This window comes from Polyodon spathula, chromosome 7 (genome assembly GCF_017654505.1).
Source record: "Polyodon spathula isolate WHYD16114869_AA chromosome 7, ASM1765450v1, whole genome shotgun sequence".
NCBI classification, from domain to species: domain Eukaryota; kingdom Metazoa; phylum Chordata; class Actinopteri; order Acipenseriformes; family Polyodontidae; genus Polyodon; species Polyodon spathula.
The window spans coordinates 52,280,002-52,305,053 of NC_054540.1; the positions used below are offsets into that span (position 1 = coordinate 52,280,002).

At 37.0% G+C, this 25,052-nt stretch overlaps 2 protein-coding genes across 7 annotated transcripts in view; both read left to right on the plus strand.

Annotated features, from left to right (window-relative positions):
* Positions 1–10,163, plus strand: LOC121318762 (putative P2Y purinoceptor 10). Of its 5 annotated transcripts, none has more exons than XM_041255791.1 (2): positions 1–68; positions 7,764–10,163. In XM_041255791.1, the coding sequence occupies exon 2, from the start codon at positions 7,830–7,832 to the stop codon at positions 8,802–8,804; it is 975 nt and encodes a 324-aa protein (XP_041111725.1). In that variant the 5' UTR covers positions 1–68; positions 7,764–7,829; the 3' UTR covers positions 8,805–10,163. The 5 variants fall into 5 exon arrangements, with proteins under 5 accessions (XP_041111725.1, XP_041111724.1, XP_041111728.1 ...); XM_041255790.1 differs by lacking the exon at positions 1–68 and adding an exon at positions 1,613–1,688; XM_041255794.1 differs by lacking the exon at positions 1–68 and adding an exon at positions 1,614–1,688 and having other exon boundaries at positions 7,770–10,163.
* Positions 1,632–25,052, plus strand: part of LOC121318763 (probable G-protein coupled receptor 174) — a 27,652-nt gene continuing 4,231 nt past the window's right edge. Inside the window, exon 1 of one of the 2 annotated variants that reach the window (XM_041255796.1) lies at positions 1,632–1,688. The gene's annotated coding sequence lies outside the window, so the exon portion shown is untranslated. Of the gene's footprint in view, positions 1,689–19,322; positions 19,492–25,052 lie in introns of those variants that run through there. The other variant, XM_041255795.1, reaches the window with a different exon arrangement.

Below are 25,052 nucleotides of genomic sequence, written 5' to 3' on the forward strand. Positions count from 1 at the left end.
GAAGATTCAGCCTTCCCATACATACCGAGATAAAAATAGGCTGCAACCTGTTTCATATTTATTTCAAGGTAAGAGTTTGGTTAATGCATTTTAATATGTAACACGCATTCATATAGGTTGACAGTTGTATTAATATCTAGCTCAAATGTCTTAGCAGGAGTGTGCAGTCTAAAGGTTTAGAGAAACACTGTACCGAATGATCTTCAGTGGTATTGCAGTGGTTCTGTGCTAAAGGGCAGTGGTAGCACAATGGTAGTTACACACTAGTAACATTCTCATATTTTCACATTCAATGACATCACTAAACAACAGAAAGTGGTAATCTGTTGCAGTACCATAGCTGTACCAGTTTGCTACAGCATGAGGACCACTGTAAATACATGTTGCCATTGCCACATGGTTATTATGGGATCTTAGTGGTAGTATACTTGTATTAAAATGGTATACTTATGTTATTTTGTTGTTTACAGTACTTTTCAATAGTAAAAGAATGAAGTATGTTATAAAGAATAACTAGTTGGGTTGGCTTGAATGCAGTTTAATTGAATGATAATGGTAATTACAACAGCAATGCAATTAAAACGTGTGCAATACATAAACAAGAAAATAATTAAGTGCATAGGACATGCTAATAACTATCCCTCAGTCAATCTTGACTGTGGATCAAAACTAATAATATCACTCCAAGGTAGTTATGCTAACAACTCAGTTAGCTATTGGGGAAGAGGAGATAGTATGCCTTATATTTGAAGACCTGTCTATCTCATATTGCTACAATAACACACTGCACAATGTGTGACGACCACAATCTAAATGTGGATATAATAGTCAGTGAGCCAATATGATATAGCTTTTTTCAACTTTTCTCGTTGTCAGCCTTTGCATAGCACACTTTTCTTATACTGTATTGCTTAATCAAAACCTGCTAATTTCAGTCTTTCTCCCCAGTGGCATTTGTATTGAAATGTTTTTTACAATGTTATCATCCATGGTGTGAAAAACTGTGAAAAATGTTGTTTCTTGCAGAGTTTATATCTTGAGATATTTACCAGAAAAAAAAGCTGTTTTTTTTCACTACTGAAAAAAAAAAGATCTTAGATTGCTTGTGTGCTTGCCTGTTTCTATTGCCTGGGTGACAGAGATATGGGAAAGTGATACTCTTGTCACAATTTATGACGGTATGTGGTAGCTTGACGGTGTGGCTGGAGTCTGCTCTTCTTGATGTCCCAGGATCAGATGACCAGGAGAGTAGACATTCCCCTTATTTATAGGTGTCCAGTTTAAACTGGCTTCCCTTGAGCTAAAACTACTGTTGAAGGAACTGTCATCAGACATTATCCTCTGCAGGTGGTTTTAACTGTAAGCCTGAACTAAATTATAACACAAATTCATTTGAAAAACAAACATACGTATGAAGAGAAGCAGGAAGTTTGTAGACCTGACCATGTGCAATTTTTTTTTTATGTTCTCGGTTCCCTCACCTTTGTGTTTTTGTTTAGGCTTGTTTGTCGTGCATCTGGGGTTGGGTGACGTCAATTCCAGTAACTTGCTTCGGCAGAGTGTGGCAGTTAGTTTGCTTGTGGTTTAAGATACTTATTATGTTGCTTGCCCAAGTTGCACGCACAGTGTGTTGCAATCTCCTGAGACGCAGAAACAGCTTCCTGAGGTGCAATAGAGCCTTTACTGAGGTAAGGGTGTGCTGATCTCATTTTAATTCATGTATGTATAGATGATTTATTTGTTCTGACACCTGTTGTTGCATGATGAGGAATGAATGGAGGGAGCTGGACTGTATCAAATGTACAGTAAGAGATTCTACTGCAAGGCTTAGGTAGGTGTTTGATTTTTGCACAGACTTGCAATGTTTTGATTGCATGGTTCTTTTCATCTTTATGCTCATAAGGCTTGACAGGGGTATTCTTTAAGTGGGCACTGAAGTCAGAAGTGGGTAATCTCTTTCACTCTTTCAATCAGAGGTATAGTGCTATATTACATTTATACAAATATAGATACATGATAAATAAAACAATTTAAAAATCTATTATTTGCAGTTTTTCTTGTGCTGTACATTTGCCATTCTTTACCATGTTATTAGGGCTCTTATCATAATGGACCCTTTAGCACTGATCTTGTCATTCAGTCTGTCTATCAAACTCTACTTTGTTCTATCTATCTATGTATCTATCTCTGTAGCTACAGCTATGTCCAAAAGTTTTGCATCCCCCTGTAGAATTAACTAATTTTACTTCATAAGGTTCGAATGAAACCTGCTGAATAATATTATGTTAACATATTGAATTACATAGCGCTTTACAGTTTTCCATATATTTAACAGAAAACTGACACACAAAAAAAAAGTGACATTTCGAAATCTAACATGAAATACTGTACTACTATTATGGCTTTTATAATATCATTTTGTAGTTTAGTTGATTATATCTCACTCCTAAAATTCTCAGTGAGGCAAACCTTTTTGCCCTAGCTGTATCTATCTTTTTTGACATACACGTTTAAGGTTTTCCGCACTGTGCTGTGCTTGTACTTTGATAGACTAGTGTTGATGTTTAATAGGATCCACCTGCATCATCGTGTGAGATGAAACTGAAATCTTACTGCAGGTGGTCCTGCTCAAAGAATGGGGATTCCCACAGTCCTCACTGAGGTCTTTTATGCAGCCAGAAATAGCAGATTTTAAAATAACACAGAATAATGTGTGAGAAGCAACAATACCACATAAAAGTAAGCATGCAGCAGAAACAAAACAATGAACCCAGCTGAAGCAGTCGTGTGTACTTTTATTAAATGGACCTGGCATTCAAATAATCAACCACAATAACCTTATTCCAAGTAGACAAGCGTTTGGGCTTATGTTTGCTACTGTTTAAATACTGGTTGGGTGGTGGCAGACACCTTCTGAAGGTTTACCACAGTGAATTCTGCACCTTACTATGCTGTTCCCATGGATACAATTAATTAAGTCTGTTTTGTTTTACTCTGCTAACCAGTGCTTTACCATACTTTCATTATTCTACATTTAATTTACTACAGCTTAGCAATAAGGAATAAAGTTAGGGTTAGGGTTTGAGATATATATAGATATATAATCATTTATCATTCAAGATTCCCTTAATAGACTACAAGCAGCTCTGCAGTTCTTTTGGTCATGTATCATTGCCTTTATTATGATACACTGGGCCGTATTTTCAAAGCATGTACTCCAGTCTCTAATGAGCTCCTATTTTCTGAAAGAGGTAAAACACTTGTTCATTTTACAAAACTAAAACCAAATGACTAAGTAATATATTTCGAGTTCTCTTAAGCACTGTTTTGTTTTTCATTTTGTAACATTAACATGATAGGTGCGAATTAAAGACTGAAGTAAACTCTTTGAAAACATGGCCCAGTGATCAATACACCCCTGCACAAGAGTGCTTCTTTAAAACCAATTGGGAAACGTTTCATGAATATCATGAATTAATAGTTAAGACAGGCTTTTAAAAATTCCTCAAATGAAGTATCTTAAACAGAGATCATTTGACTCTCTGCAGGTTGTGGGAGTTCATAAACCTGCCTGTGAGTCACAGATGCAAATTCAAGGGCTGGTTTGTACTATAGTAGCAGAGCATGCAAAAGCAAACTGCTAAAGCAGCACACTGAGATTCTGAAATGAGCAGGGATGACATTTTGTGGTTAAAGCACATGACCAGAGTGCAGTTTTCAACAGCAGGTCAGAGCATACAAGGTGCTAAAGTGTTATTTCCTAACTGCTTATGCCTCAAAAGTATAGAAAATGGCTATTATTCCCCACAAACTTTGCTTTTGTGACCAGGACAGTGATATTTCAAAATATCACTATTTCCAATGGGAAAACGGGCAAATGTGTGTCTTTTCATTCACATAAAGTCAGAAAAAAACAACATATGAATCCAAATTATCATGTAAATGGGGTGCTTTGACTGTTGCGTCCCAAGCTGAACATATATGGGTAACAGCTAGTTTGGAATACAGGTGTAGTGTACATCAACTTTGTAATACAGGTACAAGCAGAAACAACAATAAAGATCTATACAAAATACACATAAAAGGATATTATACAGATGTGTATATAATGATTAAAATTATATTAAAATGTAGATGGTATAAAATATCTTGAGTTTTCGGGGGCTTTTTTGAGTGGTGGCTGTTTGAGGTTCTAAGTGGTGAGCTACAGTCTGAGGTTCCGAGGATGAATAGAACTGGAGGGTGGCTGTCTTCTCTCCCCAGCCAGAAAGCAATTTGTTTACTGTTTAATCTGAATTAACAGACTGCATCTATGCCCAGTCTGATCAATATAAATCCTTTTTATAAAGACCACTTACACATGGTGAGCAGTTATTACAGAAACAGGTTTTACTGAATATGCAATGCAAACAGTATTAGGATGTTACTCACCAACACATTTTCAGAGGTTTCAGGTGATATGATCTGAAAAAAATAAGTCAATCAAATGGAAAAACCAATAAAGAACACCAGCAAAAATCCTTACTTACAATATTAGATCAATGCTTGTACAATAATGATTCCATTAAAACATAGTATATTACAATATAATCAATTACAATGCCTAATAATGCAAAATAGATGTTAAAAGATGTGATCATTCATCATAAAAATTCAACACATTTATAGGTTGTGTGTTGAATACTTGAAAAATGTGCCAGTGATTCTGCTTCAGATTTAAATAAATTCAAATCTGTTTTTGCACTTTCACAAAGGATATGAGATATGACAAGTTCATTTACATGTGTCAAGTCATCAGAATTTCTAACAATTTCCAGTCACTTAATTTCGATTGTGCAGAGCCCCTGTGTACTTCAAAGCAGTGCGCCCCAGGATACCCCCTCTTATAATAAGACGCATGCGTGTATGGAAAACACAGTATAGAATAATATAGCATAAGAAATGGCAATGCATAGTTTAATGAAAAATGCACAAGTAGTTTACAATAACTCAAGTAATGAAATAAAATTTCATATTGACCTACATTCAGCAGCATGTTGAATAGCATTTTGTAACAAACACCATTACAAGGTTTCATCAAGATTGTGTAAGCCACCATTAGCCCAGCTAAGCCAGAACCACTGCATAACTGCTGAAATGCAAAGAATGGGCTAATATTCTTCAGTGCACAACAAACTTATAGATGCTGTTAGCAGAGGCCTCACTGTAATGCTGGAAAAGGTTAAGCTGTATATGCAGTCTGTCTTGGCAACTTTTTTTCTAACAGATACAATATAGATTGGAAATTAATGGGCGAGAGTCAAAAGCAGAAAGTTGGAACAATAGGAAATACTGTAGTTTAATTATTCACACTTTTAACAGTTTATAACCACCTCGTGCGCATCAGCTGTAGGCGTCAAATTTACATATAGACAATACAGGTCTGGACAGGAGGCTTACTTTTGGATAGTCATATTTCTATAACGATGGTTCATTTAGTTGTGTTACAATGCAACCTTACTAATTAGTAAACCAGCTTGTCTTATTAATAAGGCCAAAGTTTGATTGCAGGAAAGAGAATAGAAATTAAGTCGTTTTTGAATCATCTGAACAAAAATATTACCCTTTTCAACACAAAGGGCTAGATTTAATAGAAACATACATTAAATGTTTTAATAGAACAAGATAATTTATGCATATTTTCACTGAAAAGTTTAGAAATGGGGCCTACTGTTTTGAGTGGTTGTTTTCAAGCCCTAATGATCATCTGTATTAAAAAGTGGTAAATACAGTCCAAATGCAGTATAGGGGGCAGTGCACAGTTTGATGGTCTAGGTATAAAAAAAAAAAAAAAAAAAAAAAAAACTGACCTAGGATTTTTTGGGTTCAGATACGCACGTTGCAAAGTGTTTTACAAGTGAGTAATGATTAAAAGTGCTCACTGAAATGAAGAGGACCAAAGAGGATTCCTAAATGTGTTCATTATTCTGTGTTGAATCCCATTCACAGAATCGAACCTAATGTTCCACCCCAACTGTAACATTACAGCCATACACCCACTCTCATGTAATAAAATATCCTGCTGAGATCGTTTTTAAAAAGCTTCAGTGTTTGAAGCCTGGCCAGTGGTGTGAGCTCTAACATGATGAAACTTCCCTACATTTCTTGGTTTGAGTTAGCCCGCAATTGAGGAAGAGGTCGAATAACTCCATGTATCTCTGTACAAACTTTGTCCAGTTACAGTTTTTTTGTTTTTGTCACACAGAAAGGGAGTAGTTAACTGTGAAAGATCTAACCATTTCTATTTAATTGGTATGAATCGATGCAATGCGCGACAAACAGGAAGTACAGTGCTGAGTTTTACACTTAACTGGCAGGCTGTAATCAATGACAACCATTTATTTACAGTATTCTATTTTAAACTCTTTGCACTTTGCATTCATCACCTTGCGTGACTCGAGCGATGTTAATCGTTGAGTATTGCATGTTTGTTATCAGCGCATTTAACGGTTAACCTCTTTGAGAGCCGTCTTTCGGGTAAGACGTTGTTGTAAGTGACTCTGCAGCTGATGCACAGTTCACACACCCTAGTCTCTGTAAGTCGCCTTACAGAATGTGTCAGCATGCAAAAGAATGCTGACACACAAATGATCAATATCCTCCAAACACAGTATTACTTTAAAATTACATTGCTGACTGGCCACAAAGAAAAAGCCTGCCTAAAACTAATTTTACAGTAAACAGAATCTGACTGTAGCTGCACTCATATACTGTAAATGCATTTGAAAGCATTATGTGATCAAGCTGTCTGAGGCCAAAATTTTCAACTGCTGGTTGCTGCCAGTGAAACAAGAAATGCTCAGGAAGTTGTGAGTAAGGGACAGCCATACAAATGCCAAAATGTGCATAACTTGCCTGTAAAGCTAATGAAGGTCTGTAAATAAATGGACGCATCACTGGTCTCTTGAGTTTAAGTGGCACTTACCTCCTTGCTCTAATTAGGCCAGTGCTTCACCGGGAACTAGTTTATAAGTCTGTGTTTAGCAACTATTTCAGTTAAAAACCCACAACTTGTAAAACATGTGGAATAAATTGTCAACCTCTATATCACTCTTCTTACCATTTTTGTAAGTTAAGTATTTATTATAAATTACAGACATGCATCAGTGCTCACACCAGTGACCTTATTGGTTTAATCATTGAGCGAGTTTTAATACATTAAGATTTCTGTTAGCAGCTAAATTTAAACTGATATATATTTCCATTTTATTCCTGCTGAAAATGTCTTTGAAGTTTCCATGTTTAATGGTAATGCCTAGAAGTATAATGTAAAAACCAGCCAGTCTTGAGTTATTTTGTGTCTGGGCCAATTATAAAGACTGTTTGCTTGGATTATCAATGATAGTCAGGAGGTATTGTCACAGAGATGAAAAATCTGCAATTTGAAAACCTCTATTAATCCGAGAGATTTTCCTACTAATTTAATGTTTTATTACCAGAGAGATGTTGATGCACTCATACAAAGCTTAAATTATTTTTACAAAGAGAAACATGAAATATCTTTGATACTTTCAGAACATTTTGTAAACGATAAATACATGGATTATAATATTGGTTAGTTAACAGGATAAGTGTAGCGAGCTGAGCCGCACCTGTAGAATTACGGAAAGCCTCCAAAAGCATGACTATGGTTTATTAAGAGCAGGATGACAAAAAAACAAGCTACATATCTGAGCATGGTTTTGGAATATCAAATTAATGTCCTTCTTTTGGTGTTCTCTTAGTTTCAGATACACACCTTCCTCTTTTCTGGCCAAAGATTCTTCAATAAATGACTCAATAGTATCAAGATGCAAAACAATACGTCATCCATGAACCTGCCATGCACTGGAGAGAATGCCACGGTGGAATACACATACACCCTGTACTCCACCTTCTACCTGATCATCTTCATCCCTGGCTTGCTGGGAAACAGTGTGGCCCTTTGGATCCTGTGCATGTTCATCAACAAAAAGAACAAAGCGGTCATCTTCATGATGAATCTGGCCCTTGCTGACCTGGTGCACGTCTTTTCCTTGCCCTTACGAATCTACTATTATATCAACCATGACTGGCCCTTCGGCAGAATTTTGTGCTTGCTGTGTTTCTATCTGAAATATCTCAACATGTATGCCAGTATCGCCTTTCTGGTTTGCATCAGCATCCAGCGCTGCGTCTTCCTCATCAGCCCCTTCCGCGCCAAGAACTGGAAACGCCGCTATGACATCTCGATCAGTGTGGTGCTTTGGTTTTTGGTCGGGGCTGGGTGCTCCCCTTTCATCTTAATGAGGACAAACTCTACAGCAAGCAGCGGCTGCTTCAAAGACCTCCCCACGCGGAAACTCAATGTGAAGCTCTCGGTGGCCATGATTACCTTTGCAGAGTTGATGGGCTTCATTATCCCCTTGGTGATCATCGTCACCTGCTCCTGCTTGATCATCCAATCCCTGAAGGACAACTCGGTGTTCAAGGACAGCGACAAGAGGAAGGCTCTCCGCATGGTGCTCATGTGCATGCTCGTCTTCCTGTTGTGCTTCGCCCCCTACCACATCAACTTCCTCTTCTACCTGATGACTGGCCAGGACATCATCACAAACCACCCCCTGCGGAAAGCCATCCAACAGTTCCATCCCATCTCTCTGTGCCTCGCCAGCCTCAGCTGCTGCCTCAACCCTATAATGTACTATTTCCTGACGACCGAGTTCTCCCAGCTCTCCCATCGAGGCAGCATCATGATCCGTAATCGTCTGATGAGCCGGGAGAGCGGATCCTCCATCAGGGAGTAGGAACACTGCAGGACTGCACTGTAAAAAGAGACTAGAATGAATAGCGACTTGAACAACAAGACTTAGAAATGTAAACCACTGGTTCCTTGTTTGATGATGGAATGGTGTTGAACAAACAATAGAAACACCTACAGTATGATATGTAGCACATATTTTGATAGTAAGCACTCAAAAGGGGGGGTCCATTTTGAACAACACACTTTGTGACACACTTCCTGAAAGATATTAGTGTTAATTCAGGAACGGCTACATATTCCATCACAGCACCATCCTTGCTGACCATGGTGGTACAACACCTATGTGACACTGTTATGGCAGGTTTTTTTTTTTTTTTTTTTAATGTATTTTTATTTTAAAATGTCAACCCCAGCAGTACTATATTGTGAAATAATGCAATGTACCATTATTATAGAGAAACATATATGTTGCATATGTAGACAAACTTTTGAGTCATAAAATTAATCTTATAAGCTACCATTTTTGGAGGTTGGTATTTAGTTGATAAATCTAACCCAATGTGTCTTAATTTAGGTCTAGCCTAAAACTTGTGGCATAACTCTGCTGTTTTGCCTAGAAATTGCATTGATGATTTAGAAAAGGACTATACAGTAGGTGAGGCTGGCAGAGTTGAAAGGCAGATTAAAAGAAACAATAAGAACTCAGTATTGAACCAACAAAACCAGAAACACTTTGAACGATTGCAAACACCATAATAAAGTAAGAGAAATAAATAAATAATACAAGGTTGCAAATAATTCAATCATATTTAAAGTTACTTTAAATACAGTTTTATATTCATAAACCTGCTTATAAATTGTTGTAGTTCTTGGCAGTTTCAAGCATACAAACTTTTTTTTTTTTAATCCATCAAAACTGTCATGAGCTGTCATGAGCCCACCACTGAAAATTATCAAGAGTTTCACTAGCTTGCAAAAGAAGTTTCTATTGGTATTATCATCTTTTTCACCATTTTGTATTAAATTTTTTGTATTTGCTTTTATGTGAACTATACCGTGCATTATTATTAAACATTAAACAGTGACTGGAGGAGTTATAGGCTGATTGATGTCTTGAAGGTGCTGTGTTGTATGTCAAATGCTGACCAATTTGCCCAATCTCGGACCACACAGATTATTAGATGCCTATGGAATACAAGGTCACAGGATTGCTGAGTAAATAGCAGTATAGATTTCAATACTGTGAACATTGTACTGCTTGTATATTTTCATCCATTTCATTGGATGCCTATTGTTGTATATATTTCAATGTCTGCAGTGAGCTATGTAAATAGATACAGCAGAGCCTGGTGTAAGCCACTTGACACACTAAAGTTTATGCAATAAAATAAATAAATAAAAACTCTTGAATACTTTTTTTATTTTCTTTCTTTAAAACAGCAGTTAAATAAAGCAAATTATACAGATATTCACTGGCTGGCCTTGTCGAAAACGAATTGGTTATTTTCTTTAAAAAAAAAAAAAAATAGACTAACGGTATTGGAAAGTATGATTCAAAGGAGTAAATACTTTTATACAAGTTTTAAAAAAAACTTATTTAAATACTGCTTATAGTGCTGGTGTAAAATATGATTTATGTATGAGAAACATCTATGCCTCAGTCTGCCAGTGTATAAACTTCTTACCAGTAATCACCACAGAATCACATGAAAGGGGAATACAGAAAGAGTTACAGCAAGGAAACATCAGTATTTTACTCTCCTTTTTACAAAATTAACTGTTAGGAATTTCAATTGCTGGTTGATTTAGATTTCATAAAAGTATGCTGTGACTACTGGTACTTTAAAGTCACTGTTTAAAACTGTTTACCATTGCTGGAAACACATTGTTTTAACATTACTTCCCTTGATTTAAATTCAGCACTTTTCACAATGTATCCGAGCATCTTGTTAGCCTTTTTTATAGCTTCCCCACATTGTCTACATGAAGACATTTCTGAGTCAACAAAAACTCCTAGGTCTTTTTCATAGAGTCCTTCTTTAATTTCACTATCTCCCATGTGATATTTATAATGCACATTTTTATTTCCTGCGTCCAGTGCCTTACACTTTTCTCTATTAAATGTAATTCGCCATGTGTCTGCCCAGTTCTGAATCTTGTCTACATCATTTTGTCTAGTTCCTCATTTACTTTGAGATTTCTTGTTATATCGTAAGCTCCAGCTGTACATATCTATTATATGAAATGCAATTTCAATTTTCAGTTTAATATGAAGCAAATGATACTCATGTGTTAATCAAAGTAACAAATCTACACATTGAAATTGAAACTGAAACTCCAGAGGCTTCGACCCATGTTTCAGTACTGCCTGGTGATTCACAGAAGCAACAAACAATAAAACTGGCAACAACAGACAGGCTGATGTTTAAGGGCTAAACACTGGTAATACATACAGTAATTGTACCATAAGGAAGTCACAATTCAAAGTGATGAGTCACTTTTTTTCCTTTTAATCAATGTTTGTATTCATTTTAAACAATAAACAGATAACAACAAACACCACTAAATATAACTAACAAAAAAAAAAAAAAAAAAAACTAAAAAGGGGAAGTACCTAAAATATATCCTCAAATTCTTGTTAATTCTACACCTTAGTGACTTTAATCACACTGATGAAATGTTCTAAAAACAAGCTTTTGACTCATAGATGCACATGACATTTGGGACCCTTGTTTCAGAACCATGTTTGTTGATATTTGTTTGTTGATCTTTATATACTGCAACATCTATGTAAGATAAAAAATGTGAATAAATGGGCTGCAGAACTACTAGGGGAGAAATCAATAACCATGGACAGATTGCATGACTACAAGGTGTTTATGGGGTGACCACTCCTCAGTATCTATCATCTCAAACGCTAGGGAAATCTGGTTTTAAGAATGGCCCGTCACCTCCATCTAGTGGAGCAGTTAGGTCACTGCATGATTTTCTTCTTCGTATTGTGGTGCGGGTTTCGTTAATATGAAGGCTCTGAGATGACACATCCTCCATCTACCTGATAAACTGAGAGGATAAATAACACGATTTCGGTAGAACACGTGCTCTTTAATGTCATTTTTCTCCAAATGTAGAGCACTTATTAATCCTGAATAGTTACTGTATATACAGTTATCAATTTGTTACTAATATCTTGCTTTCTTCATTTGTCATCATGTTCTCTTGTTTTCTGTTGCTTTATTTGCGAATCATTTTAATGGCATTGTACAGTTTTCTTTAGGTCATAACTTTGGTGCTGGATTCAAAATAAATGGACACGTATTAGAGAAAAACAGCGTTGTACTATAGTAGCAAAATTACATTTCATAGAGTTTTAATAGATTTGACGTGTGATACATTATGACACCTCATGTGACTATATGTGATCTCGTAGCACTAGACCTATACTTCGTATACTGAAGCGCATTTGGGACCAAGCAGTCCGAGTTTGCGTGAGTGCTTCCATGGTGTTTACAATGTTCTTGTTCCTGCCTTTCAACAAACTGCCTTAAAAACTTACACACACACACACTTTTCTTAACTCCGCTACACAACACTAACCATACTGTTGCATGTTAGTAAAATGCACATGCCTGTTTTTTTCAGGAAATTATCTCACGATGAACGGCCAATTTCCATACGTGCACAAGGGTTGTTACAGTACACAGGGATAGAAGGGAAACAACATCTAACTATGAAGCCAGCTACGAAAATAGGTATGTTGCACTCGCTCAGGATTCGGCCAATCACCGACAAAAAAAAACATTTCGCGATTTGAGCACACATTTTCAAAGAACGAAATTAAAGGTTCATTATTTTGCTCCAATTGCCAAACGGAAAATGCCAAACGAGAAACGAACAGACAGCTTTAACGACGCAATCAAATTTTGAAATGTGCTTTGAGCAAATACAGTTCTCGAACACATTTTGAAGATGCGCAGCTTCATTTCTTGCAAGTGCAACACGTTTTGTAAAACAAAGAAATGCTTCTGTGTGCGCAATGACGTTCAGTGCAATTCAAAAATGCCACAGCAGCAAGCCTTGCAAAACCAAATACAAATACAGGGAGTTGTACGTTTCTAAATTTAAATTAGATTTTTTTTTTTTTTTTTAATGATCTCGCATGTGGTTTCATGTTGTGTCGAATTTGATTTAAATACCTTAATTTTACCTGACTGTTATTATCTAAACAATCAAAACAGCGTTTTAAAATGAGGCTCAGCAGCTCACCTTAGATCTCAATATGGACTTTTGAAGGTGTGATCTTCAAAAATAAAAAGATTTAAGGTTTTCTTGTTGTCAAAAAGCAGCCTGTCTATATTCCACAGACGCTGCACTGTCTGGTGCTGGCCTGGTCTGCAAAACGTGTTTTCTGAAAAGTGGTAGTTCATGTCTATCTATGATCTATGAGAATATTAAAAGTTTAATAAGCATACTTTCTTTCTTTCTTTCTTTCTTTCTTTCTTTCTTTCTTTCTTTCTTTTTCTTTCTTTCTTTCGCTTCAAAAACTGATTTCAAACGCGGATTGACATTTGATTCTGCAGTTTAAATACTGTGTATACAGTAGTCTTATAATATGAATATAACTATCATTTTAAATTGTGTTATTTTTTTTTCCTCTAACACTGTATTTTCTAAATAACAAGGCGAGAACATCACAGACGTTATTTCAGACTCGCTTGAAGTTTAATATTGTATTAAAAAGTTTGTATTTCACATGGTGTCCATTTTTAACACACCGCAATTAACTGTTCTTCGCAGATTGAGCAACATTTTCAAATTGTGTTCGCACTTTAATTATATCGCTTTACTCAACGAACGAAGAAGCTTCGTGCTTGTTTGGTATTTTCCGTTTCATTTCATTTCGTCCTTGGATAATTTGTAAATGCTCAAATTACGAAAAAGGTTATTTTTACCGGTTATTGACCGAATCCTGTCTCTTGAGTATAACACATATCAATCAATCAATCAATCTTTATTTTATATTGTGCCTTTCATAGTAGACCAGCATCACAAAGCGCTTAACATGGTGCAGTAACAAGAAAACCAATAATACTTTAAATATAGAGAAATGCATAAAACATTAAATGCAGTGGAAAGTGCATAATACATGAAATAGTAGCAGCAACACAGCAGCTAATGCGGATATCAGGCTTAAAGAGCATGCGAAGCAAAAGATAACAGGTGGGTTGAGAGTTGATTTAAAGCGAGCGACGGATCAGGGTTTTTTGTTTGTTTGTTTGTTTGTTTGGGTTTTTTTTTTTTTACATGTGGTAAGGCCTACAAGCTGCATCTTCTTGTTGCAAGACAGTTTCTATCAGGACTAGCAACACTTTTAATGCTAGTGTTTACTGGCGACTGTAAAATGTTTTACAAATACATATCCTGTTCAGCACACATTTTAAGGTTCTTCTATTGACAGTAAAACTATGTAAACCGTGGTCTAAAGCACTACTTGATTCCTTCAACCCCCGTATTCCTCATGAGACTGAGCGTCAGCCTGTGCAGCTACAGAGCTATTGTCAATGCCCATATTTGTAATTGAGGGAATTCCCTTAATATTTCGTGGGGAATCCCGTTCGATTCAAGTGAACCTGCTTTACCTGTATTTTAATGTTGTGTAACACTGTTTGGACCTCTGTTCTATTAGATATATCAAGAATTTTAACAAGGGTTTTCTGATGAAGATATGTAGACAGGAGACCTTTAATAACATGGTAGGTTAAAACGTGTCTTGTTTTTCTTCTGAAAGCATTTTGGTGAACAGGCATGTTTCAGTTATCTCACTGTGTTATAGTAAACACTTTGTATCTCTGATGTGTTGAATGTAGGTTATGGTTAATACTGTATCTCTTCTGTTTAATGCAAGTAGCAGCTATTGCCATCTAGTGGATGTTGCTGCTCAATTGGGCTTTTTATGGTGCTCATGAACTGTACGTTAGCACGATACTGTATAACACATTCATAACCTGTTTGGATTCTGCAAATTCTGCACCTAGTCCTGTTTTTTAAACTACTTTTTTGGGACATTGTAACGAATTGGCATCACAGTCCAAACCTCAAACAATATGCTTCAAAGACAAAAGCCTTACCATTCAACTAAAGAGCAATATTTGCAGTCCACAGGCTGATATCAGTGTTATTAATGCATCATCTGCGAGGAGGAGATTCATTACAATATGCAAAAAAAAATAAAAAATGCTATACAAATCTATAGGTATTTAAAGAAATCTATAGAAAATGAAAGAAAGGTACCACCTGTTTTAAACAAACATAAAAATGGGTGTGATCTGCAGATATATCTACGGAGGAAAATGTCAGTTTTTCTTTAATAATCAAGAATTGTATTATAAAGGAGTTCTGAAGTTCTGTTCTGAAGCAATCACCATGATGAGTCTCAAGCCTTTAATTCATGACCTGCTGTTGCAAGCGATCAAGGCAACCATGTAGGAAAAACAGACCACAATTAGAAGACATGTGATCGATGGTTGTGACACATTTCCAGACTAGGTGCCGGTACAGTGAGATTTCATTTCCTTCAATGAACTCAGCTTCAAACTGTTCCCAGGTCAGAGGGACAACCTTTCAGATATGTTACCGTAACTGACTTGGGCTTTACCATGCTTTCAATATGCTATTCTTTGCAATGTAATCTATACTGCAGTACTGTATACTGTCTGGCCACTTCTGGTCACTTGATTGGATTGATTATCACCCTGAATTTGAGATGCAAAACAAATTGATCATGTGGTGTGACATGTGATCCCTGCAGAGCAATAAAGCTGTCATAATTCACTTAGTCATGGCTGCTCTGTTACCCTAATGGCAACTTTAAAGGAATTAATGCTTCAATCAACCATGCCAGAATTGTGCACATATAGGTTTGAGGATCATGAAAAAGACTTTAGGTCCAGATCTTAATAAAATGAATATAGATATTTGAGAGTTAATAAGATCCATTAGGAACTAGATTGAGACTAGAGACTAGTCACAGTTCATTGAACCTGGTTTCTATCCAAGTTCTTTAAACTTGTTTAAAAATTCACAGGAAAGGCAATGCTGGATACCAAGGGAATGGTGCGGTTTGGACTTTATTATTGAAGTGAGTTCACAGGCAGGGCCATTTTCTTCCTGAATACACTGGTATTGAAGCCAAATATTGCTGTCTGTTTGTGTTGTCTTGTCAATACCACAGTCTCAACAGGGACTCCCCCCAGTTAAATAAATAAATACACAAGCTACCAAACTATATTACAAATATTGAGGACACTCTTGTCCCAAGTCTCAATTTTAAACAATAGTTCATATTGAATAAACAAATATTTAGTTCATATGTATTTTGTGTATTTTAGTTTTTAACAATTGTAATCCCATGTGATAAGTTCACAGACATGTAAACAAACAGTTCTACAGACAGATTGATAAACAGAACAGTTATGCAGGCATGAAGTAGGGCTGACAGAGAGATAGTCAAGTACAGTAGAAAGGAGGCGGCCAGCACACTGACTGGCAGGCAGGCAGAATGATCAACAGACAGCTACACTGCAAGACAGCCACAGAATGTGGTTTTAAAGCACTTCTATTTTAAGGAAGGAAATTTGAAAAAGCCCCTGAAGTTTCCCCTAGTGACTCAAAAGCACTCCCACCAAGGTTTACACAGCCCCTGCCCACACTCTAGTGATATATAGTGTTGTTTCTCTCAGTCTTGATCTGTCCTGTATATAAATCAAACATGAGGCTGTATATATATATATATATATATATATATATATATATATATATATATATATATATATATATATATATATATATATATAAAATATTACTAGTTAATAAGTAAGTAATACTTTGTGTATACAGTGACTCCTATCATTATAAAAATTTGGATGTAGTTTCGACGAGAGAAGTACAAATCACATAGTTTGGTTGAGATGACAAAAACAACAATTTTTTCAGTTCTTATTGAATGATTTTATATCCTGGAGGTCCGGATCAGTGCACAGGATGACGTGTACTGGAATTTTCAGAAATCCTTAATAGTGAGTGCTTGAGTACTCCTACGTGATTTATTACAAATCTAAAAGACACAAGGCCAAATACGAAGACTCATAGTTTTATTAAAACGAAATGACAGGTAAATTATCTGAGGGTAGACTGAGCATAGGAAAGTGAAGCAAACAATATGAAACATGATGGAAAGATTGAGAGGCAATGCTGTCTTGGTACAGTCTAGAAAAGCAAAAAATATATACGCCTACATATAGTAGGTAAAGACTATGAAACCTATTGACTGCCAACTACAGCTTATTAGGTAACACTTATACAAATGTATCTTATTTAGAATTTATTTATTTATTTTACTGGGTTTTTGTTTGGCTACCAGGACTCTTATTGGCGTTACAGGAACTCCAAATCCTCTTACTTGGCAGAAATACAGTAGTAAAGCTGTTTTGGGTCCAGGACACTCCATCCTATTCTTTGTTTATTTAAATTTCTCATGACTCTTCATTGTTTCTGAAAAGCTTTGAAGGGTGTTTTAGATGGCAGGCTTTGCATTAGGACCCACTGTTTCCTGGACTCAGCTGGGCCCTGAGCTACAGATCACAACCTTCAGAATGACACATTCCTGCCAGCTGTACAGACTGGACCATGTCGTGCAGAAAACGAGACTCAGATATATTTAAACATTTAGCAAGAGGCTAAACATGCATGTAGTAAGTGATTTTAGGTACCTGTATTTGGATGGGTTTTGAGGAACGTTGCTTTAGGATTTACTGTCCATTGAAGGACATGTGTAATGGAAATGTGTAAATCCTTCACTTACTAAAATAACATTTACACAGGGATGCCAGATTAACCAATTCCAGATTTAGGATATAAAGTAATGTACCCACATTAGTTTGGGTGGTTTGAATTGAGACCCTGTGAACACCTGATCAGCTGACTTGTTGAGATAAAAAATGGTGATCAAAATTGAAGACATTTTCAGCTACAGCTTTCCTGTCTATGCTTTACCATGTTTGCACTATATTTCAGTAAATAATGACTGCAAACTGTATTTTTATACAGTTAATGATACTGGTGTGCTTCTTATGTTATTAATACAATAAGATTCCAATGAGTAAGGGAAATGAAATAACCGAAAAGTTTATCTCTTTACCTCACTTTCCCAACTAAGATGTGCCAGCAAGATTAATTAACGTATATGATATTGCTTCATGTTTAAAGCATTTGTCTAAAGTAATTGTAGGTAATAAAACAGTTTCATAAAATTCCTCCACAATGCACATTTATTCATTTTATAGGTTTTTTAAAATGTGCAGTTTTGAAAGAAATACATGTTGTAGCAAAGATACATTTTCATTTCAAAACTTGAGATTTGGTAGTACACTACTTTTAGACTTTCTTGTACTGGGTCATTTTCACCTGGAGAGTGAAAGTGCCTTCATCCCTTCACTGACTTTTTTTCATGTCAATAGCCAATCAGCTGCCTCCTCTATTGACATGTTTTCAGCCAGTAACATGTTATGACCCAGAAGAGACACAGTTGATGTGGAATGACCCAGGAAGTGCAAAAGCAAACAGACAGCTCCCTTAAACTAAAGTAGTACCAGAAATCATGGAAATACATACATGTGAGCTATAATATTTCAATTTAGATTTAAACAGACTTCCTTGTCCGTACATTGTGCTTGCTATGTAAATACAATACTAAACCAATGTTCATGGAGTTCTGTGGTCATTTCACTGGTGAGAATGGCCATTAAACCACTGGCTGACTCCAAGGGCTTGACATTTTATTGGGTCTTTCTCATTCATGGAATAATTACAGTGTTCCAAGAAAGCTCATGGTGTATCCTCTATATGTATATACATATATATTATCACTAGGGTGTGGGGCGACCATATATAGCCATGATAACACTGATTTGGCTTGACAAATCTACAAGGTTCACATTGTTCTGATGGGATACATAACCCTTCTTCAATGATTACCACCTGTGATTCCAGTTTTACTCACAGCACAGCAGATATTTCATACAGGGCTGTCAAGAAGGCTGCTCAGAAGGTCTTTGGATCTATATTCATAACAGCATGCATTAGTCATGTTTCATGAGAAAGAGTAAAAGCTACCAGAGCAATTTAAACATTACCTCAACCCCTTAAACAAACCCTGTCTGCCCATGGTGACCCTACCCCCGATTGACAGTTATATGACATGTTTGTCATTTTACTTGACTAACTAAGCCTGTCATAAAAAACAAATTGTCGTTTAAAAGATCCCCTTGACCAGAAACACAAAATGAAATCAAAACTCTGGCAAGCATCTATAAAGACATGTGTTCTGCTTTGCATACATAGCCACTTTGCATAGCCACAGCCCCCCCCCCCCCCCCCCCCCCCCCCCCCCCCCCCCCCCCCCCCCCCCCCCCCCCCCCCCCCAGCCAGGTTGGTCCCTGCCCCCACGTGCACAAAGAGATCTATCTGTTTTTACAATTTGGTTCTCTTTCTCTTCAACCCACAGTTCAAACAGTATTGGGTTCACTAAAGCATGTGCACAGGGTGATGTCACGTCACTTGCAGTTTCTTTAGAGAAGGAAACGAACATGCAATCTAGAAGGGAGGACAGAACTTTATAGTGGCAATTTGGCTTTGGCTTGCTTAACTTCTGAGGTGGTACTAGCTGAGAAAAGGTAAGGGTTTCTTTAACCTTGAGAATGTGACTGTCTTATGAAGTGTTGACAATCCTGACTTTCATATGGGAAGGCTCAGATACTTATCTATAGAGTCATTTCTCTTGTAAAGACATGTGTGTTTCATTTCCCACAGCACCAGAGAAAGAATGCTGCGTAAACTCTGTCTGTCTGTTAGAAAAAAAAAAATCTCTAGGCAAAACATAAGGGGTACTCAATTCAAGCTTGATAGTCTCTAGTTTAACACAGTTATCGATAGTCTCGATGTTGTAGACGATGTGACTTACTATGGTTCCTGGAACTGAAGTGATAACGATGAATCACTAGGTCACATTTCATACTTCTATGCTTTTCCACTGTAACATCAAAGCACATTTGTTTGAGTTTGAAGCTTGTCATGCTTATCTCAACAACATGGAGAAGTACTTGTATATATACTGGCAGTGAGATACTGTGAGATACTGGCAGTAAATGTTTGCAAGCATTAATATCACTGGGTCAGATTTACTCAGCTTGTGTTTTTCATTTGTTAAAATAAAACAAACTAGAATTACAACAGAGCATCAACGCATTTGACCTAGATATTCTGAATTTTTATCTTTAATTAATTTTATTTACAATTTGCTTTTCCTTTCAGAAACACAACAGTAAACATTTTGCATTCAGGAGCTAGTAAAGATAAATGGCAACAATTATATGTCCAAAAATGACCCAAAATTTTTTTTTTTAAAAAACCCATCAATATATAACAAACCCAGGTAAAGATATTAGAAAATTAGACCTAAAAGCAACATAAGGGGTTTTTATTGTATTTTGTATGCTAATGTTTCTTTTTAATACTTATACTTTTTGTATTTTAGAGGATGTTAGAATTTTAGGGAATATCCAGTTGGTATTTGGACTAAAACTGTTTTTAAAAAATGAATAAACCATGTTATAGTGGTCCCTGAGTGGCTCACCTGGTAAAAGCACAGCTGCATGTTGTGCATGGTGAATCATACAGTGCAGGTTTGCATCTTGGCTGTGCGAAGTGGTCGGTCTTCGCTGGGGATTCTGAAGGGAGGGTTGCATTGGCTCTGGCCCTCCCATGGGTTAGGGAGGCAAAACTGGCAGGGACTGTTTCTCCTCATCCCACTACAGCAAACCACGCTGGCCAGCCGCCCAGTGAGCTTAAAACGGACATCTGCTGGGCTGGCCTTTGTCCTTCAGAGGCCGGTAGCTCGCTGACATTGCTGACAGTTCCATGGGTATAAAAGAGAAAGCTGGCTCAGTTGTGGAAAGCTGGCTCGGTCGTGGGATCGGAGGACACCCACTGAACCTTCAGTTCTCCTGAGCTGTGTGGGGAATTGCTGCGGTGAGGGAGAACAAATAATTGGACATTCCAAATTGGGGAGGAAATTGGGGATAAAATAATTGGGCCCACTAAATTAAAAAATGTATATGCAATATTAAAATAAATAAATCATCTTATGAGAATATCAGTATCTTAATAACAGCTTACACTCCTAAGGTTTATTAGTATGCTTCATGAATGGCCTGTTTGGAATACAGAAGTAGGGCTGTATCGTGTTGTTTCTTTTAAATTATTATTTTTTTTTTTATAAATTTGGAATCCGCAATTATTTTTCTTATTCTTTCCCCAATTTGCAATGTCCAATTATTTTTTATTTCAACCCGGCTCACTGCTGCCACCCCTGCGTTAACTCGGGAGGGATGAAGACGGACATACGAGTCCTCTGAAAAGTGTGCAGGCCCACCATGCAGCTACCTGGGAGCTACAGCATCAAATGACCATGCAGCTCCGGGTAGCTTACAGGCAGGCCTGCAGGTGTCCGGTCAGTCTACAGGGATTACTAGTGCGCAGTAAGCCGAGGACACTCTGGCCGACCTAGACCCTCCCCATCTAGGTGGCGCTCAGCCAATTGTGCGCTGCCCCCTGGGATCTCCCGTCCACAGTCGGCAGTGGAATAGCCTGGACCCGAACCAGTGACCACCAGGCTATAGAGCGCATCCTGCATTCCGCGTGGAGTGCCCTTTTTGGGTGCGGCGCTCGGGAGCACCTTCGTTGATGTTTCTTACAGTTCAGTTCGTGACATTTTAACACAAGGTAAAGCTTGGTGAATCTGATTCACTCCTTTATAAGTATACAGACATATCAGTCAACGATATCAATGAGGGCCATGTTCCCTTGTTTGGAAGTAAGAATGCTTTGGACTGTAGGGGAAAGGGTCTCACTGATACCCAGAGAGTCATACACGACAAACAAGAGCCAAAACAAACATTTCTGTGGAGTGGGAGGCACAGATCTGATTCTAGTCCATGTTTTTGTGCCACATTTATTTCACATCTCATCACATTTTACTGTAGTATACCAAACATTACATCACGCTTTTCAACCAATCATGTCGTAGAATATATGTGGTTTACCGGATCAATACCCCAAAAGGTACTGTTACCAAGCAATAACGGCATTTGAATGATGTCACTGTCCTAATCCCCTTTTCTAATCCCCTTTGCATGGCCGTCTGACAGTGAGAAAGAAATGCTACACTGAAAGAAAGAACTGGCAAATCTTACTCCCAGTAACAACACCTTTTACCATACAAACAAACCTAAACTAAAAGCTATGGTGCAAACTCATTACAAATACGGGAGCTTCTGGCTCATTTCATCCATATTCACTTTTCTATTTCTTTGGATGGCACTTGCCAGTCGTCATGATATCCGAGCAGAATACATGCAAAATAGGCCATTAATATTATAGCACTGTGTGAAAACTGGAACTGTTAATACAGCCATGGGAAAACAGTCCAAAGTATTGTTAAGCATGGTATTGGAGGAGATAACTAGTTTGCAAAGAGCAGGCTGCTATATCTTGGAATAATGTTTACATTGTCCACTGTAAACAACTGTCAGTGGCCAAGAAAAGAGACCTCCCCTAATGTTGGTTAGGCAAAGCAATGCGGAGGAAGCAGAAAAATGTCAAGAAAAACCCATTCAGAATAATAAAAAGAAAACAAAAAGTTTCAAGTTGCTGTAATTAAGATACCAATAAGAAAAAACTGTAACTACCCTAACTCTTTCAAAGGTACCGCGCAGAGCAGTACAGGTGAACTACTGCAGGTGCAAAGAAGTGTATTCTTCAGAACCAGAGTTTTGAAATTCTTCTATTAAAATCTCCTTTTCTAAATCAACATTTAGATTCAAGTTTACTTCCATTATTTTGTGAAAATTGTTTTAAATGTTTCTCAATATTCTTAGCAATAGAATGTAGTTGCATTTCAGTGTGTCGCTAGCTTTTCATCAACGCTTATTTGTATGTTAAATTACAGTTATAGCACTGTTGGATGGCAGACTGCATACATTTTCGAAATTTGTCACCCTTTCATGCCAGTTTTATTTTAATTTGGGTGCCAAAAGTCTTCCGATACTCCTACATTTTGTATAGAAGCAGAGAGAAAAATTTTGGCACAATATAATTGTTATTGAGGGTTACAAATAAAAGCTAAGAAAATAAGACATTCGCAGTTGTTTATAATAATGACTGATGCCAAAATCTAAGTGCATTATTGCCCTAACTCTGTAACCCACAGAACCACAGCCTACATCTATTTTATTACCCTCATGAACAAAATTAAGTTAAACTTCAGTGTAAAAGTCACAGTTGTCTGAAACAGCCTGTGACAGTTTAACAACCGCTGTTTTTGCACTTCTTTTTAAAGTAAAATAACAGTGCCAATAGTTCTTCTGAGATATGTGAAAATATTTCAGTGGTGAAAGAATTCAAGCTAGGACATCGGGTAAGTCTGGAAGCATGTGTTATGATTTCACTGCTGGGCTGTGCGGACTGTTGACAACTTAATTCAGCACAATCATGTGACACTGTGACCTTTCAACTCATCCGCTTCTATCCTAAACCCTGGGCCAATAGAGTTAAACAAGGTCACAGTCTCACATTATTTAGGGTCAGGAAGCACAAACACATGGTTAAATAACACCAACGGTATCTATAAAGTTTAACCCAGTAATTAAAAAACAGACTTAATCTAAATGAAAATGCATTCATTTTTAATTAAATCTCTTTGGCCCAATTATCTTTATTTTATCCAGTATGGTTCTACTTTTGCTTAGTTTTAATATATGGGAAATCCACTGTATCAGAACATACCAGCTATTCTTGGGAAGTGTTCCTCTAGTTGTCCCCCTGTTTAGTTCGGCTGTCTTTATGTTTGATATGTACAGTATTAGTTTATAAATGATATAAAGTCTATTAGGCGGATTGTAAACAATGTGCAGTATTCATTTCTGAAAAAAGTGACATCATCCAAGTAATATGGAAAACTATTGCACCCTATGTGATTGCAACATGTGCTCTGGGTGGGGGTGTGACACAACTTGGAAATTCTTGTAATTCTCACAACCAGCAGGTTATCTGTCTATGGAGAGAGAGCAGGGCGCCAACTCAACTAACCTGGGAGCACAAAAAAAATGAAAGTGCTTGTGAAACTTCATGAAAAGTCAAACTGCTTTTTGTTTGCCAGCACTTAAGCTTGCAGTCATTAAAAAAAATAAAAAATACACTCTCCTGACAGGATGTTTCTCACGTTCAAGCTGTATGCTGAAATTAACGCTTGCTACATACATCTCTAGTTGTTTCTCAAGTTGTAAAGATCAAAGTTGTTTGCAACACTTCTCAGTGCGTATCTGGTACATCCATCCTGCATGCAGTTTAATTCAATAATTACTTGCAGCATAGCGCAGTTAGCAGTTTAGCCACAAAACATCTGAAATGCTACTGTGCTGCTAAACTGATATATCAGGATGTTGCTGAAATAAAACCAAAAGTTTAATGAACCTGGTTACTTTGTGGACTGTCCCCTGTAAATTTGTATCAGCACTTATACAAAAATGAATGACACTCATTTGAAAGAAACTACTGCAAAGCAAGGGAAACTTCACTCTTGAACATAGCAAGGGTACTGCACCATTGGGTTGGGTTCATTGTGCTGACCTCATTAATTAAAGTAAGGATGAGCACCGGGGATAGGATTGGGCCATTTTAAATATCCATCATGAACCTTAATCCAGTGGGGTCACATTTCTACTAGCATTTACAAACTGCTGTCGGAATTATCAGTGAATGTTGCGACAGAATCAATAAAACAGCTGCTATCAATTAGAAAAGTTTAACACTCTGGGGTTAAACTTTCCAGTGTGGATTTTGAAAATGAAGAGCACATTTGAATTTAGCAAAGTTTAGCAAAATGGGCCCAGCAAGTCATCCATTAGGAAACCGTGTGCATGAAAATGTTACTCTGGGTGGGGGAGGGGATATCATTAAATTGCAAAACTAGAAATAGACTTCTCAGTTGAGAAGACTGTACTGTAAATTTACAATAGAGGAAGCTATGTTGTGCGGAGGGGAAATACAAGAGGAAGAAAAACAAAGCTGACATACAGAAAGGAAATTATAACACAATGTACATCTATGAAAAGTCCAACACTCTTATATAAGAAGAAAGGCTACAGAAATTATTTTATTAGAAAAGGCAGTTACTGAT